We start from the raw sequence: 18,833 nt of genomic DNA on the forward strand, positions 1-18,833 counted from the left end.
ACATGACAGGAAACAGAGATGGGTGTTGCTTTATTGAGTCTGTTATTGAGAAGGAAGACACACACACACAAATTCACATTTACACACTTACACACTTATATACATACACACTGCTAACAGGCCTGGCTGGACTAGGTTGAAGAGGAGCGGAATGGAGAGGGTCCAGAGCAGGTAAGTTGGTCAGTGTGTGTGTGCCTTTTCTGAAACGCTCCTGAAATAGCAGCCCCTCATATCAGGCTTGGACAGCCTGGGATGCAAATGCAAGTTGGTGATATTTGGAAGTCTCGGCCACGTACACAGGCTCACAGTACGTGGCCTTCAGATTGCAGGCCTGCCTAAGAGTAGGGCAAAACAACTGACTAGGTACTGTTTCAGACGTTATGGGCAGCATAGCTGTGTGGAGGATATACTTTTGGAGGATATACTGTCCTTGTTCAGGGGTTGTTGACAGTGACACACACACACAGATAGACACTGATGTTCACGCATGCATACACACATGTTAACGAATGTTTTGTTTTGTGTTTGAAGGGTCACGTGGTCTTTGTGAAGAGGTCAAGCACACTAGAACACTACCAGCACACAGAGCAATAATCATAACCAGTGGCTGCGGTTCCGGATTGTCTGGAAACCTGATTTGCCGTGGCTAAAGATGCAGAGATTTCTGCACATGTGCAGGATTCTTTGTTTTTTTACGTAGCTGCTGCTCAGTTCTCCGCTGCAGCTTCCCCCTCCTTGATCGGCGATAAGGGCCATTGTCTGGTGTAGCCTACAAAACTTAATGTTGTACACAAAGGACATGATTGAGATGTTCCAACTACTGCATTCCCTGTCCCAGTAGACTATTAAACATAAACACGATTTCAGGTTCTTTTTTCAGGAGAGGAGTTGAGTTTGTACACAAAACTCTCAGTTGGTTTTTTTGTCCCAATGCAAAACTCAAGTGGGGATTTACATGCAGCTATCTAGGCAGCATATCAAACAAGCAAGACACAGACACGCAGTCTAATAGCGATGTAATGTTCTTTTTTTAATCATCATTGCGAACATTGGCTAAGCAGGAGGCAGACTGATAAAGAAATGTGTGAGTAAGATATGACTGAAATGTCACATCCTCAGTTAAACTAATAATGTATGACTATTAGAAGACTAGAGCTTAGAGAGTTAATCATATGTGCTTATATAAGATGTATATTTGTGTCTTGTAGTTAGGCAAGCAGAAGTGCAAACGTTGAAACCAATAACAGGAGACAGGTTTCAAAAACAGATGTCCCCACACAGGGAGGGGGAGTGAGAGGCTTGCAGAATATTGTGAGAACGCGATAACTATGTATGGGAATAGTGAAAAAATGCAGCCTGCCTGAGCAAGGAGTAGGCTATGATAAGAACGTGTGTTGTGTGTGTGTGTGTGTGTGTGTGTGTGTGTGTGTGTGTGTGTGTGTGTGTGTGTGTGTGTGTGTGTGTGTGTGTGTGTGTGTGTGTGTGTGTGTGTGTGTGTGTGTGTGTGTGTGTGTGTGTGTGTGTGTGTGTGAGTATAAAAAGACTGTGCACCCATTTTGGGGCAGAGCGCTCTCTGAATAAAGACTTGACAACTGTAAGCTGGGAGATTCTGTCTGTTTATTAGAGATATATAACCTCTGGGATACAGATTGAGTAATATAACAGTTCAGTTTCAAACATTGAGATGGAAATTCTCGTGACACAGAGTCAAAGTAGTAGTGTTGTTTTTCAGCAACTCTAGCTGATGATTACGATATGGCAGCAACTACAAAGATTAGCCTACATCGTCACACAAAACGCAGATTGTTTTTGCTCCAATGTGTAGGGACTACGTCCTGCTTGTGTACCTGCAATATCCGTGACAACAGTAATTCTAACAATTCACTGGTGATACACACACACACACACATGTTTTGATTTAAGCCTTGTTTCTGTTAGAGGCTTTAGTTTATTAGCTGGTATGAATTTTCTTGAACTCTAAACGCTAGCACACACACCACCTCCAGTTTGTTATAAGCATGATGTTTGTAGTTACGCTACATGGGTTTAAATGTGTTTCAAAGCAACAGGACAGGAAGTGTCTTCTTTGTATTTGAGTTGGGACTAAACAACGCAACACAGATTTTAGGATTAAACAAGCCTGAACTCCTACAATACAATGTTCTTTGAGGCAACTCTTTGAGGCCCAGTTCTGTACAGTACCAGTATCCAGCCAGACCCATTGTTCCCACAGAACAGACTGACTGTGTTTGTTTGACTGTTTGTATAGTCTTTGTTCCTTTGTTGTGTGTGTGTGTGTTCTTGTATTTACTGAGGAGAATCTTCTGAGTGAGTCTCTTCCTGTTGTGTTCAACTGCAGGTTCCCTGGGGAGCAAAAGGCTTGTGATTGTGGTTCCTTTCGAATTAGGTCTTAAAGGCCATGAAATATTTAATATGAAGAGTTGTCAGTGCTTATCAAGGTGGTCAAAGCCTAGTGGTGAGGGAGTGTTTACACAATGTCTGTCTGTTTTCTGAACATTGGTTACTGGTTAGGGGTGTGTTTGTTTTTAGTGGTTAGAAGTGTATGTATGTGTGTTTGTATCCGACCCACTGAAGTACCCTCTCATCTCTCTCTTACTCTCTCTCTCTCTCTCTCTCTCTCTCTCTCTCTCTCTCTCTCTCTCTCTCTCTCTCTCATCCTCCCCCTCTCTCTCTCTCTACTCTCCCCTCTTTCTCTCCTCTCCCCCTATCTCCCCCTCTCTCCTCTCCCCCTCTCTCTCTCTCTCCTCTCCCCTTTCTCACTCCTCTCCCCCTCTCTCCCCCTCCCTCTTTCCTCTCTCTCCCTGTCCCTCTCTCCCCCCTCTCTCTCTCTCTCCCCTCTCTCTCCTCTCCCCCTATCTCCCCCCTCTCTCCTCTCCCCCTCTCTCTCTCTCTCTCTCCCCTCTCTCTCTCTCTCTCCTCTCCCCTTTCTCGCTCCTCTCCCCCTCTCTCTTCTCTCTCCCCCGTCCCTCTCTCCCTCTCTCTCTCCCCCTCTCTCTCTCTCCCCCTCTCTGCCTCTCCCTCCCTCTCTCTTTCTCTCTTCTCTCCCTCTCTCCCTTCCTCCCTCTCTCTCCCCCCCCTCTCTCTGTAATAGGAGCCCAGTGGATGAGGAGGGGGTCCATGACTTCTTCCTCCACTCCCTACAGCTGTGGCAGGTAAGGCTCTCTATCTCTCTCTCTCTCCTCTCACACACACATTATATCTCTGTTCTTTCTCACTATCTCTGTTCCTCTTCCCCAGGTGGCGCTGAAGAGGGTGAGCGGTCGTTTCGGCACCGGCGTCCTCTCCTACTTCCTGTTCGTCAAGACCCTCCTCTTCTTCAACGTCTTCCTGTTCCTGGTCACGGTTTTGTTCCTGGCCCTGCCCCAGACAGTACACCCCCCCAGGTTAACCCAGGGACACGTAGCCTTCTCTGGGCTGGAGCTGCTCTCTGGAGGGGTAAGAACCAGACATTCACCTCATACCAAACATACTGTCCCATACCCCCAAACAGCACCAGGCAGTACACCCCCCAGGTTAACCCAGGGACACGTAGCCTTCTCTGGGCTGGAGCTGCTCTCTGGAGGGGTAAGAACCAGACATTCACCTCATACCAAACATACTGTCCCATACCCCCAAACAGCACCAGGCAGTACACCCCCCCAGGTTAACCCAGGGACACGTAGCCTTCTCTGGGCTGGAGCTGCTCTCTGGAGGGGTAAGAACCAGACATTCACCTCATACCAAACATACTGTCCCATACCCCCAAACAGCACCAGGCAGTACACCCCCCAGGTTAACCCAGGGACACGTAGCCTTCTCTGGGCTGGAGCTGCTCTCTGGAGGGGTAAGAACCAGACATTCACCTCATACCAAACATACTGTCCCATACCCCCAAACAGCACCAGACAGTACACCCCCCAGGTTAACCCAGGGACACGTAGCCTTCTCTGGGCTGGAGCTGCTCTCTGGAGGGGTAAGAACCAGACATTCACCTCATACCAAACATACTGTCCCATACCCCCAAACAGCACCAGGCAGTACACCCCCCAGGTTAACCCAGGGACACGTAGCCTTCTCTGGGCTGGAGCTGCTCACTGGAGGGGTAAGAAGCAGACATTCACCTCATACCAAACATACTGTCCCATACCCCCAAACAGCACCAGGCAGTACACCCCCCCAGGTTAACCCAGGGACACGTAGCCTTCTCTGGGCTGGAGCTGCTCACTGGAGGGGTAAGAACCAGACATTCACCTCATACCAAACATACTGTCCCATACCCCCAAACAGCACCAGGCAGTACACCCCTCCAGGCTGCTCACTGGAGGGGTATCCTCATACCAAACATACCTCCCCCTCTCCGTCCCCCGTCTCACTCTCTCCCTCCTCTCTCTCTCTCTCTCTCTCTCTCTCTCTCCCCCTCTCCCCAGGGTTATTTCTCAGACTCAGTGATGTACTATGGTTACTATAGTAACTCTACCCTGTATAAGAACTGTAGTGTCAGTAGTAGCGGTATGGACCAGCAGCCCAGTCACTCTCCATCTAAAAGGACAATGGAAACAGACTGTGGAGTGAAGCTGTCCTACAACATGCCCCTGGCGTACTTCTTCACCATAGGAGGGGCTTTCTTCATCACCTGCATCATCCTCGTCTACAGGTGTGTGTGTGGGGAGGGGGGGGTGTCTCTGTCTTTCATCAGAGAGAGAGAGAGACTACTTCAGTGTACACTGAGTATACCAAACATTAGGAACACCTTCCTAATACTGAGTTGCACCCCCTTTTGCCCTCAGAACAGCCTCAATTTGTCAGGGTTATGGACTCTACAAGGTGTTGAAAGCGTTCCACAGGGATGCTGGCCCATGTTGACTCCAATGCTTCCCACAGTTGTGTCAAGTTGGCTGGATGTCCTTTGGGTGGTGGGCCATGCTTGATACACACGGGAAACTGTTGAGCGTGAAAAACCCAGCAGCGTTGCAGTTCTTGACACACTCAAACCGGTGCACCTGGCACCTACTACCATACCCTGTTCGAAGGCACTTCAATCTTTTGTCTTGTCCATTCACCCTCTGAATTGCACACATACACAATCCATGTCTCAATTGTCCCAAGGCTTAAAAACCCTTCTGTAAAATGTCTCCTCCCCTTCATCTACACTGATTGAAGTGGATTTAACAAGTGACATCAATTAGGGATCATAGTTTTCACCTGGATTCACCTGGTCAGTCTGTCATGGAAAGAGCAGGTGTTCCTAATGTTTTGTACACTCAGTGTATTTAGATGTTAAATGACAGGACTTACAGGACTAACAGTTCACAAAGTAAGGGGTGTGTGTGTGTCCTCCCCCCAGCATGTCCAAGTCGTTTGGTCAGAGTTTCCGTATAGACAAGTCTCATGGTATCCTGGCGATGAAGGTGTTCACTTCCTGGGACTTTAAAGTCATCAAGAAGACCTCCGTCAAACTCCGCTCTGAAAACATCTGCACTCAACTCAAGGTAGGGACACGTACAGATGCACGCTCCTTTGACACGTACACACACAGTTTGTGGTTGTCCGGTATCCTTTTGAACTTCCAGGTCAATATTGAGCTACTCCAGTTTGTTTTCTTTTAATTTGTCAAAGGACATTCTCCTTACAGCGTCCTATACATCCCACACACACTCCCATACACACACACACTCCCATACACACACACACTCCCATACACACACACACACACACTCCCATACACACACACACTCCCACACACTCCCATACACTCTCATACACACATACACTCCCATCACACATACACACACATGCAATAATGTTGTTAGTCAGTCAGGAATGTGATGACATAAGATATTTGTTTTGTTTTGCAAAAAACTTGAAGAGGAAAAAGCTAATTCGCCTAATTAATCATGATCAGTTGTTAGAGGAGACTAATCGTAACCATGTCTCTCTCTGTCTGTAGGAGTTGTTGGAGGAGACTAATCGTAACCATGTCTCTCTCTCTCTCTCTGTAGGAGTTGTTGGAGGAGACTAATCGTAACCATGTCTCTCTCTCTGTAGGAGTTGTTGGAGGAGACTAATTGTAACCATGTCTCTCTCTCTCTGTAGGAGTTGTTGGAGGAGACTAATCGTAACCATGTCTCTCTCTCTGTCTGTAGGAGTTGTTGGAGGAGACTAATCGTAACCATGTCCCTCTCTCTGTAGGAGTTGTTGGAGGGACTAATCGTAACCATGTCTCTCTCTCTGTAGGAGTTGTTGGAGGAGACTAATCGTAACCATGTCTCTCTCTCTGTCTGTAGGAGTTGTTGGAAGAGACTAATCGGAAGCATGTCTCTCTCTCTCTCTGTAGGAGTTGTTAGAGGAGACTAATCGTAACCATGTCTCTCTCTCTGTCTGTAGGTAATCGGAAGCATGTCTCTCTCTCTCTCTGTAGGAGTTGTTAGAGGAGACTAATCGTAACCATGTCTCTCTCTGTCTGTAGGAGTTGTTGGAGGGACTAATCGTAACCATGTCTCTCTCTCTGTAGGAGTTGTTGGAGGAGACTAATCGTAACCATGTCTCTCTCTCTGTCTGTAGGAGTTGTTGGAGGAGACTAATCGTAACCATGTCTCTTTCTCTCTGTAGGAGTTGTTGGAGGAGACTAATCGTAACCATGTCTCTCTCTCTATCTGTAGGAGTTGTTGGAGGAGACTAATCGTAACCATGTCTCTCTCTCTGTCTGTAGGAGTTGTTGGAGGAGACTAATCGTAACCATGTCTCTCTCTCTGTAGGAGTTGTTGGAGGAGACTAATCGTAACCATGTCTCTCTCTCTGTCTGTAGGAGTTGTTGGAGGAGACTAATCGTAACCATGTCTCTCTCTCTGTCTGTAGGAGTTGTTGGAAGAGACTAATCGGAAGCATGTCTCTCTCTCTCTCTGTAGGAGTTGTTAGAGGAGACTAATCGTAACCATGTCTCTCTCTCTGTAGGAGTTGTTGGAGGAGACTAATCGTAACCATGTCTCTCTCTCTCTCTGTCTGTAGGAGTTGTTGGAGGAGACTAATCGGAAGCATGTCCAGAAGACAGTGTGTCAGAGAATAGGACGTGTGACAGTACATGGTCTGGCATGGTTCATCTGTATAGGCAGTACTGTGGCCTGTGTTCTAGCTCTGTACTACTTCTCTGCAGTGGCGGCTCCTGAAAAAATTCTCAGGGGGGGCAATTTTTCTGATGATTTAGGTGACCTACACACATTTTAAAAAAGATATGTCCAGCAACAACATGAAGACAGGGGCAGCATATAAGTCAATACTGATATACACATTACTTGCTTCAAAAAGGCCTCATGGTTGAATTGGAAATATGTGCACCTGAGCAAGCAGGAGCTTTTGATAGAGGCTACTGAAAACATTGATGCAAGTTATTGGTAATAAGAAATTTTTATAGACTTCCATATTCTGCCCTCTTGTATAGATTTGTGAAAATGAACAGTGATAGACATTTTGCCTGAAAACAGAATTTGAAAATAATTTATAGAAAAGGTAAACACAGCTATCTGTATGGCTTTGTAAATATGAACAACCATATTCTGGCCAATTGTATAGATTTGTAAAAAAAATTGTTTACTTTTTTTTAAATGAAAAATAACTATTTTAAACAACATCAACTGTGAACTGATTTGGGCGTGTGTGTGTTAAAGAGACAGACAGGGAGGGACAAAGAGAGAGAGAGAGGCTACATTACTTGTACTGAAACTGTTCTCTTCTCTCTTTCAATGCAGCAAAGCGGTCAATGACTTTCTCATTGAAATCAGGCATGCTGAGGACTAGTTTACTAGTTACTTTTTTAGCTTGCTGCATGATCAAATTCAGCTGATGCGCATAGCAATGCACGTAATGGCCTTTCTTGAAATGCTCACGCACCTTTTGCCTTCTCTCGCCTCATCACACTGGCTCCATCGTAAGCTTGCGCAATGAGTTTGACTTTCACGTCGTCGGCAAAAGACCGTTCAGTCTCTCCAAAAGCACACTGGCGATTGAGACTGAGGTTGATTCCGAGATGGGAAGGAACTCAAAAAGCGCTCCTGCACTTTGTGGTTGTCTCTTTGATGTGAACTTCTTTCAAAGAGACAATCGGAGTTGCACTGAACGCTATAGCCATCTTGATAGTAGTACGTGAATTGATTGATGCTGCTACCCGCTCTTTTCTTAGTTACGTTCATGGTTACGTTACGTATGACGAAAGCGCGTAAGTGCAAGCCCTCAGAAACCCATAGAGATTGTATTGAAAGCTCTGAAATTTGAAAAAAATAGATTTTACATGGGAGTCTATGACAGACTTCTGGGCGATTTTCAACCTGACTGAAATCGCCCCAAAAGGGGGGGGGGCCATTTGAAGCACGACTTTAGCCTGATTGGACATTTAGTGGCAGTGTGGCACTGTGGCAGATCAGATGTCTAGATTACAACACTGATAACTACTGTTGCCGTGATATAATTGATTAGAAAAAAAATCCCTTCCTTTTCCTGTTTGGCAGTGCGTCGCCCATATCGCCCTATTGAACACACAGCCCCTGCTTTTCTGAGTACATGCACAAGGTAAGAGACACACTTTTTCAGATCCTGTACATTGCTTTCATCCTCCATTTTCATTTTCCATTTTCACACCTTCTTCCTCCCTCTCTAGGACCTCCAGTACAGATCTCGTATTCCCACTAAGGACCCTCTCCTGAAGGAAGCCAGTCTGTTAGCCCTGCCAGTCGTAGTGTCTCTCATCAACCTCCTGCTCCCTGGCCTCTTCAACGCTACTGCCTGGATGGAGGAGTACGACTCGCCCAGCGTACACACATACGTCGCCATCAGCAGGTAGAGGGGTGGAACTGCAGTCCACAAACTTAATTTAGACGTTTTTGTGTGGATGGAGGAGTATGACTCCCCCATCGTACGCACATACATCGCCATCTGTAGGTAGAGGGGTGGAAGTGCATCCTACAGACGTAATGGGAAGTTAATGGAGAGTTTATGGAAATCAAGAGTCTTGCTAGTTGACAGAAGTGTGTGTGTTTGTCTGTGTGTTCTAAACATTTAAAAAATCTACTATTTGTGTGTTTGAGGAACCTGATGTTGAAAGTGAGCGTGCTCGTAGTGCTGTGCTTCCATTGGCTGGGCCGGATCGCTTCTGACCCCAACAGCATCGGCCTGCAGGTGAGAGGAACATTTGCGTTCCAGCATTCCGATTCTGTCCCAACATTCCAATTACAGCATTATCAACTCGACAGTGTCCAGAACTATTTTGCTCAAAATGAAATCTGTGCTGCTGTTATGACTGGTGTCTCCTGTGTTGTTGTTGATATTGATGATGTTGATATTGATGATATTGAGGATGTTGTTGATATTGATGATGTTGATGTTGATATTGATGATGTTGTTGATGTGGTTAATATTGATGTTGTTGATATTGATGATGATGTTGATATATAGTCCTGTGTAGCTCAGTTGGTAGAGCATGGCGCTTTGCAACGCCAGGGTTGTGGGTTCGATTCCCACGGGGGGCCAGTATGAAAATGTATGCACTCACTAACTGTAAGTCGCTCTGGATAAGAGCGTCTGCTAACTGAATAAATTGTCAAATGTAAATATTGTTGTTGTTGTTGATGTAGTTTCTTGTGTTGTTGTTGTCAGTGCTGGGAGAGTTTTGTAGGACAGGAGCTGTACCGCTTCCTCCTCATGGATTTCATCTTTACCATACTGGACACCTTCTTTGGAGAGTTCCTCTGGAGGTGGGTACTCTGTCTGTCTCTCTCTCTCGCTCTCTGTCTCTCTGTCTGTGCGCTCTGTGTCTCTCTGTCTCTCTCTCTCTCTCTCTCTCTCTCTCTCTCTCTCTCCCTCATATTTTCTTGCTCATAAACTCGGCAACTCTTTCAACGCATTATACAGTCTCTATCGCTTTCTTTCCCATTCTCAATCCTTTATCCCTTATTATTCTCTCTCTCCTTCTCTCTCTCTCCTGCAGGTTGTTTTCTCAGAGGGTGTTGAAGAGGAAAAGGAAGCCGGTGTTTGACATCGCCAGGAACGTGTTGGAACTCATCTACGGACAGACACTGGCCTGGTATGACCTCTAACCCTGGCCCTAAACCTAACCTTAACCATACACCTAGCCTTAACCCTGGCCTGGTATGACCTCTAACCCTGGCCCTAAACCTAACCTTAACCCTACACCTAGCCTTAACACTGGCCTGGTATGACCTCTAACCCTGGCCCTAAACCTAACCTTAACCCTACACCTAGCCTTAACCCTGGCCTGGTATGACCTCTAACCCTGGCCCTAAACCTAACCTTAACCCTACACCTAGCCTTAACCCTGGCCTGGTATGACCTCTAACCCTGGCCCTAAACCTAACCTTAACCATACACCTAGCCTTAACCCTGGCCTGGTATGACCTCTAACCCTGGCCCTAAACCTAACCTTAACCCTACACCTAGCCTTAACCCTGGCCTGGTATGACCTCTAACCCTGGCCCTAAACCTAACCTTAACCCTACACCTAGCCTTAACCCTGGCCTGGTATGACCTCTAACCCTGGCCCTAAACCTAACCTTAACCATACACCTAGCCTTAACCCTGGCCTGGTATGACCTCTAACCCTGGCCCTAAACCTAACCTTAACCCTACACCTAGCCTTAACCCTGGCCTGGTATGACCTCTAACCCTGGCCCTAAACCTAACCTTGTACACTTGAGTCTCTGTGTTGTGGAGGTTGGGGTGTTGTAGTGATGTATCATGTCTGTGTTGGGGTGTTGTAGTGATGTTGTATTGTCTGGAGGTTGGGGGGGTTGTAGTGATGTTGTATCATGTCTGTTGTGGAGGTTGGGGGTGTTGTAGTGATGTTGTATCATGTCTGTTGTGGAGGTTGGGGGTGTTGTAGTGATGTTGTATCATGTCTGTTGTGGAGGTTGGGGGTGTTGTAGAGATGTTGTATCATGTCTGTGTTGTGGGGGTGTTGTAGTGATGTTGTATCATGTGTGTTGTGGAGGTTGGGGGTGTTGTAGTGATGTTGTATCATGTCTGTGTTGTTGAGGTTGGGGTGATGTTGTATCATGTCTGTGTTGTGGAGGTTGGGGGTGTTGTAGTGATGTTGTATGATGTCTGTGTGTAGGTTGGGGGTGTTGTAGTGATGTTGTATCATGTCTGTGTTGTGGAGGTTGGGGTGATGTTGTATCATGTCTGTGTTGTGGAGGTTGGGGGTGTTGTAGTGATGTTGTATGATGTCTGTGTGTAGGTTGGGGGTGTTGTAGTGATGTTGTATCATGTCTGTGTTGTGGAGGTTGGGGTGATGTTGTATCATGTCTGTGTTGTGGAGGTTGGGGTGATGTTGTATCATGTCTGTGTTGTGGAGGTTGGGGGTGTTGTAGTGATGTTGTATCATGTCTGTTGTGGAGGTTGGGGGTGTTGTAGTGATGTTGTATCATGTATGTGTTGTGGAGGTTGGGGGGTTGTAGTGATGTTGTATCATGTCTGTGTTCTGGAGGTTGGGGGTGTTGTAGTGATGTTGTATCATGTCTGTTGTGTAGGTTGGGGGGTGTTGTAGTGATGTTGTATCATGTCTGTGTTGTGGAGGTTGGGGGTTGTAGTGATGTTGTATCATGTCTGTGTTGTGGAGGTTGGGGGGTTGTAGTGATGTTGTATCATGTCTGTGTTGTGGAGGTGGGGGGGGGGTTGTAGTGATGTTGTATAATGTCTGTGTTGTGGAGGTTGGGGGTGCTGTAGTGATGTTGTATCATGTCTGTGTTGTGTAGGTTGGGGGTGTTGTAGTGATGTTGTATCATGTCTGTGTTGTGGAGGTTGGGGGTGTTGTAGAGATGTTGTATCATGTCTGTTGGGGGGGTTGTAGTGATGTTGTATCATGTCTGTGTTGTGGAGGTTGGGGGTGTTGTAGTGATGTTGTATCATGTCTGTTGTGGAGGTTGGGGGTGTTGTAGTGATGTTGTATCATGTCTGTGTTGTGGAGGTTGGGGGTGTTGTAGTGATGTTGTATCATGTCTGTTGTGTAGGTTGGGGGTGTTGTAGTGATGTTGTATCATGTCTGTGTTGTGGAGGTGGGTGGGGGGGTTGTGGTGATGTTGTATCATGTCTGTGTTGTGGAGGGGGGGTTGTAGTGATGTTGTATAATGTATGTGTTGTGTAGGTTGGGGGTGTTGTAGTGATGTTGTATCATGTCTGTGTTGTGGAGGTTGGGTGTTGTAGTGATGTTGTATCATGTCTGTGTTGTGGAGGTTGGGGGTGTTGTAGTGATGTTGTATCATGTCTGTTGTGTAGGTTGGGGGTGTTGTAGTGATGTTGTATAATGTCTGTTGTGTAGGTTGGGGGTGTTGTAGTGATGTTGTATCATGTCTGTGTTGTGGAGGTTGGGTGTTGTAGTGATGTTGTATCATGTCTGTGTTGTGGAGGTTGGGGGTGTTGTATTGATGTTGTATCATGTCTGTGTTGTGGAGGTTGGGGGTGTTGTAGTGATGTTGTGTAGGTTGGGGTGTTGTAGTGATGTTGTATGATGTCTGTTGTGTAGGTTGGGGGTGTTGTAGTGATGTTGTATCATGTGTGTTGTGGAGGTTGGGGGTGTTGTAGTGATGTTGTATGATGTCTGTGTTGTGGAGGTTGGGGGTGTTGTAGTGATGTTGTATCATGTATGTGTTGTGGAGGTTGGGGGTGTTGTAGTGATGTTGTGTAGGTTGGGGTGTTGTAGTGATGTTGTATGATGTCTGTTGTGTAGGTTGGGGGTGTTGTAGTGATGTTGTATCATGTCTGTGTTGTGTAGGTTGGGGGTGTTGTGGTGATGTTGTATCATGTCTGTGTTGTGTAGGTTGGGGGTGTTGTAGTGATGTTGTATCATGTCTGTGTTGTGTAGGTTGGGGGTGTTGTAGTGATGTTGTATCATGTCTGTGTTGTGTAGGTTGGGGGTGTTGTGGTGATGTTGTATCATGTATGTGTTGTGGAGGTTGGGGGTGTTGTAGTGATGTTGTGTAGGTTGGGGTGTTGTAGTGATGTTGTATGATGTCTGTTGTGTAGGTTGGGGGTGTTGTAGTGATGTTGTATCATGTGTGTTGTGGAGGTTGGGGGTGTTGTAGTGATGTTGTATGATGTCTGTGTTGTGGAGGTTGGGGGTGTTGTAGTGATGTTGTATCATGTATGTGTTGTGGAGGTTGGGGGTGTTGTAGTGATGTTGTGTAGGTTGGGGTGTTGTAGTGATGTTGTATGATGTCTGTTGTGTAGGTTGGGGGTGTTGTAGTGATGTTGTATCATGTATGTTGTGGAGGTTGGGGGTGTTGTAGTGATGTTGTATCATGTCTGTGTTGTGGAGGTTGGGGGTGTTGTGGTGATGTTGTATCATGTGTGTTGTGGAGGTTGGGGGTGTTGTAGTGATGTTGTCTGTGTTGTGTAGGTTGGGGGTGTTGTAGTGATGTTGTATCATGTCTGTGTTGTGGAGGTTGGGGGTGTTGTGGTGATGTTGTATCATGTCTGTGTTGTGTAGGTTGGGGGTGTTGTTCACTCCTCTGCTTCCTGCTGTACAGATCATCAAACTACTGCTTCTCTTCTACATGAAGAAGGTACATAAACCTCTGTTTTGATCACTGTGCCATGATCATCCTGGTAACTGGACTATGTAGAATACTTACTATGGAACTACAACTGAACGTCAACTGACCTTGAACCTTGTCTTGACTCTGTACCTTGATCAAACGGTTCTCTGACAGTATTCTCCCCCCCACCAGACTAGTGTAATGATGAACTGCCAGTCCCCTAGGAAGCCCTATAGAGCCAGTCAGATGACCACCATCTTCATCACACTCCTCTGCTTCCCTTCATTCCTGGGGGCTGCCGTGTGTGTTACCTACACTATGTGGAGGTAGGGAGATGGACTGGTGTCAGTAACACACTCTGATGTCAGTAACACACTCTGATGTCAGTAACACACTCTGATGTCAGTAACACACTCTGGTGTCAGTAACACACTCGGGTGTCAGTAACACACTCTGGTGTCAGTAACACACTCGGGTGTCAGTAACACACTCGGGTGTCAGTAACACACTCTGGTGTCAGTAACACACTCTGATGTCAGTAACACACTCTGGTGTCAGTAACACACTCTGATGTCAGTAACACACTCTGGTGTCAGTAACACACTCTGATGTCAGTAACACACTCTGATGTCAGTAACACACTCTGATGTCAGTAACACACTCACTGAACATATTGAACACACATTAGCAAATTCAAACACACATATACCTGCAATATACATTATTCACATTGATCTACTATAATATCTATATACCTTCCTCCAGTATCCGTCCGTCTGAGTCATGCGGTCCGTTCCGTAGCCTGTCCACTATGTTCCAGTCAGGGAAGCTGTGGGTGAAGGAGTTGGGGAGACACAACCCTAACCTGGCCTGGCTAGCCTGGGCTCACAGCTACATCGTGGAGAACCCTCTGTTTCTGTTCCTGGCTGCTGGGATCTTCCTGTGAGTGGTACACACACACACACACACACACACACACACACACACACACACACACACACACACACACACACACACACACACACACACACACACACAGACAGACACCTTTCCTGGCTAGCCCGGGCTCACTAAATCGTGGAGAACCCTCTGTTTCTGTTCCTGGTGTCTTCCTGTGAGTGGGATGATTCTGTGAATGATTTGACACAAACTAAGTTCCTTCAGGATGTTTTGATCATTTCCATTTCTGTCAGTATCTCTGTATAATAGAAAGTTATTGTGATTTAGTGTGTTTTCATACACTCTCTCTCTTTGTCTCGCTCAGGGTAGTGATTTACTTCAACACCCAGGTGGTGGATGGACAGAGGAAGATCATCAGTCTGCTGCAGGAGCAGATAGAAAACGTAATGTCTCAACTAATGGGACTTAACCCTTTATAACATACACCTCCTTTTATTACAATACTAATGTCATAATAACACTGTAATACATATTTACCTTTAGAAAACATCTGAAACCCTACCTCTTCAAATAGTATTTTAAATAATCCCAAATAGAGACTTTGCTGATAGTAAAAAAATTCTCAATAAAGTAGCTTACTATGACATGTGGTTGTCCCACCTAGCTATCTTAAGATGAATGTATTAACTGTAAGCTGCTCTGGATAAGAGTGTCTGCTAAATGACTAAAATGTCAATGTAGAAAATGTACGTTCAACACTGTGTATACAAGCACTTAACTTGGCATAACGTGTTCTAACACTGTGTATAATGTGTTAATTGCCAGCTACATGGTTGTTGCCTGGTAACCTGTTCTAACACTGTGTATAATGTGTTAATTGCCAGCTACATGGTTGTTGCCTGGTAACCTGTTCTAACACTGTGTATAATGTGTTAATTGCCAGCTACATGGTTGTTGCCTGGTAACCTGTTCTAACACTGTGTATAATGTGTTAGTTGCCAGCTACATGGTTGTTGCCTGGTAACCTGTTCTAACACTGTGTATAATGTGTTAATTGCCAGCTACATGGTTGTTGCCTGGTAACCTGTTCATTCTCTCTCTAGGAGGGGGAGGATAAGAAGTTCCTGATCACTCGTCTCCAGGCCATCCACCAGCAGAAACCACCCTTCTCTCCTCGCAGACTCACCAGTCAGGCCAGTCAGGTGTGTGTGTGTGTGAGATAAATAAAAAAAGAGAGGGAGTGTGTGTGTGTGTGTGTGTGTGTGTGTGTGTGTGCATTATTTTGTTCCCAATTTCTTCTGGCTCACATTTCTGACAACACTCTTTCTCCTGTCTTCTTCCCAGGATTCCAACGGCTAGCATTCCCACTACTTCTCTCCCATCTCAGTGGAGGGCATATCTCGGAAGATCTCTGAATATCCTTTGGGAAATGTCCTGGATGGAACAAAACTGGATATACCTCTCCTCTCCTGCCTCTGGGAAGAGTTGTTAAGGAATTCTTAAACTGGAAAACTATTCTCATAGGATGTACACTCTTTCCCAGGAATCTGGGTTGGGATTGGGACTGGGACTATAAAGGAATTTACTTCTTTACAATAACAAATCCCACATAGGCCAAAACAGGATTCTAATAGGATCCACACTCTTTCCCAGGAATCTGGTCCTTGTAAGGATTGGGAATAGGATTGGGAATGGGACAAAGCAGGATTTCCCTCTTCCAATAACAGGCTACACCTCATAGGGAAAGACCACAGTCTTTATGTGAACTTACTATGGCCAAGCCATAGGCTACATTTTACTGTAACTAGGCTACACCTTACTGTAACTAGGCTACACCTTACTGTAACTAGGTTACACCTTACTGTAACTAGGCTACATAGGAAAATACCACTGAGTTTATATGAATTTACTATGGCCAAGCCATAGGCTACACCTTACTGTTTATTCTTCATATGAAATGAAAGGACATGTCACAAAACAAAATAATGGTTTATCAAGCTCAATAGTTTCAACCAAGGATGTTTGTCCTTTAAAAAAAAAAAACTTGGATTGGAACACCTGGTCATGCGAAAGGATGTAGGAGTGAAGAGGTGAGGAAACGAGACTGGGATACGGTGTGCTTGTAGGGACACAGAACAGAAAGCACTTTTTTTTTTACAACTTTGAATAGGGAACAGATCAAATGCCAATAAGCTGCAAACATTGCACAAAGGGTTAAAACAGTGTCATTGTTAAGCAGGGTTAATTCTGTGAAATATAGGATTTTTATTTTTTAATTGTAAATAGTATGATTGTTTTATTACTTTAGATTTTTTATTGTATAAACTGGTCTTTTGTCAACAGCCCTTTCATACCAACTGTGAACAAATAGGTTATTTCTTTCCATTTCTGATATATAACAATTATTTTGTACGATTTTGTTATGTTTTTATGTTAATTGGTGTTCAGGGTATAATTTCTTGATAAGTTTAGTCTCTCTGCTTCCAAAATGGCACTCTTCCCTAGATAGTACACAACTTTCTAGGGCGCTGGCCAAAAGTAGTGCACTCTGTAGAGAATAGAGTGTCTGTTGGGATGCATCCTATGTTTACTGTCTCTGTAGGAGGAGTCCACCGCTTAGTATCGGGCGATCTGATTAGTTCATTCAAAAAGGAAATGGTCGTAGAAGATCAACCACCTGAAACAGTACGTTATTTTAATGTCTCTTTTTGTTTTCAAGAAGTTGTTTTATTGTTTGTATACTTTATAGGTAATTAAATGTTTTACCATATCTGCGTGTGTATTTGCTTACCTGATGTGTACCTAGTGGTTATGCTAGACTTCAATCTTTTACTTTTCAGTGGAGAAATCTAATATAAATAATTGAAACACATCTTTCTATTATTTAACACAATTATAATGTATTACAGACATGCAATCAGCACCATAAAAAACAGCTAAATATATTGACAATTTACAAAGAATCACTTTCCTGTCCTAATAGCACACATACATGATCCATCTAATCCAATAAATATGAACTCCAGAGCAGCTTGAGTTTAGGGTTGCAAAATTCCACCAACTTTCCCAGAATTCCCAGGTGTTACAGAAATCCTGGTTGGATGATTCCCAGATTCTCTGCTTATTCCCTTCTGGTTCCAGGAAACTTCCAACCGGGATTTCAGGAACATTTTGGGAAAGTTACCGAAAATATGCAACCCTGCGTTGAGTTCAAACAGTTAATCACGTGACCTTTTTAGTGATACTAAAATATAACCCATTGTTATTATCCTTGTTTAAAAGCATATGTGGCTATTAAAAGCACCAGTCAGTATTATTTACCTAGGAAGAGTTGGAAGCAGCAAGAATACAAATGTTTGTAATTCTCTAAATCACCAGTAGAGAGCCCCATATCACAAATCTCTCACATTCCCCACATACTGTATCAACCATCCATCTTTCTCTCACTATACTTGTAGCCTATGTTTAGGTGCGTCAGTAGGGTATGTGGTCGTTTTAGCCAGTCTCTCTCCCTTTCTCTCTCTGCTGGTGAGTTCAGATGTGGCAGTAGGCTGTGCGGTAGTTTGAGACAATTCTGGTCAACTAACAAATCAATGAATCAATCAGTTCTAGTGAACCCTGTTACTATGGCTGTGTTTACACAGGCAGCCCAATTCTGGTCTTTTGGCCAATTTATTGGCAAAAGATCCGATCTGATTGGTTAGAAGACCAATTAGTGGAAATAGATCAGAATTGGGCTGCCTGTGTAAACGCAGCCTATGAGGATTTGCTATAATCCAGTGCCTTCCATATCAAAAGCTTGATTCTGTATCTTCTGTAGCATTGATCAAAACCAAATGATAATAGTCTATCAAGTCATTACAGTCTGAGGATTCCACTTCATATTCACTACCGGTCAAAAGTTTTAGAACATCTACTCATTCAAGGGTTTTTCTTTATTTTTACTATTTTCTACATTGTAGAATAATAGTGAAGACAACAAAACTATGAAATAACACATATGGAATCGTGTAGTAACCAAAAAAGTGTTAAACAAATCAAAATATATTTTGTATTTGAGATTCTTCAAATAGCCACCCTTTGCCTTGATGACAGCTTTGCACACTCTTGGCATTCTCTCAACCAGCTTCACCTGGAATGCTTTTCCAACAGTCTTGAAGGAGTTCCCACATATGCTGAAAACTTGTTGGCTGCTTTTCCTTCACTCTGCGGTCTGACTCATCCCAAACCATCTCAATTTGGGTGTTGGTTGAGGTCGGGGGATTGTGGAGGCCAGGTCATCTGATGCAGCACTCCATCACTCTCCTTCTTGGTAAAATAGCACTTACACAGCCTAGAGGTGTGTTGGGTCATTGTCCTGTTGAAAAACAAATGAGTCCCACTAAGCCCAAACCAGAT

The 18,833-nt window shown here is 44.7% G+C and overlaps 1 protein-coding gene across 1 annotated transcript; it reads left to right on the forward strand.

Moving 5' to 3' along the window:
• Window positions 1-69: 69 nt before the first annotated feature.
• LOC121534293 (transmembrane channel-like protein 6) lies at window positions 70-18,391 on the forward strand. The gene is made up of 17 exons (XM_041840924.2): window positions 70-171; window positions 3,113-3,173; window positions 3,259-3,456; window positions 4,428-4,654; window positions 5,345-5,489; window positions 7,006-7,149; window positions 8,548-8,559; window positions 8,648-8,826; window positions 9,075-9,165; window positions 9,643-9,740; window positions 9,974-10,069; window positions 13,487-13,562; window positions 13,728-13,861; window positions 14,301-14,477; window positions 14,800-14,878; window positions 15,539-15,637; window positions 15,780-18,391. The coding sequence occupies exons 1-17, from the start codon at window positions 152-154 to the stop codon at window positions 15,792-15,794; spliced, it is 1,851 nt and encodes a 616-aa protein (XP_041696858.2). The 5' UTR covers window positions 70-151; the 3' UTR covers window positions 15,795-18,391.
• The last annotated feature ends 442 nt before the right edge of the window (window positions 18,392-18,833 follow it).

Source organism: Coregonus clupeaformis, chromosome 20 (genome assembly GCF_020615455.1).
Source record: "Coregonus clupeaformis isolate EN_2021a chromosome 20, ASM2061545v1, whole genome shotgun sequence".
In the NCBI taxonomy this organism is placed as follows: Eukaryota; Metazoa; Chordata; class Actinopteri; order Salmoniformes; family Salmonidae; genus Coregonus; species Coregonus clupeaformis.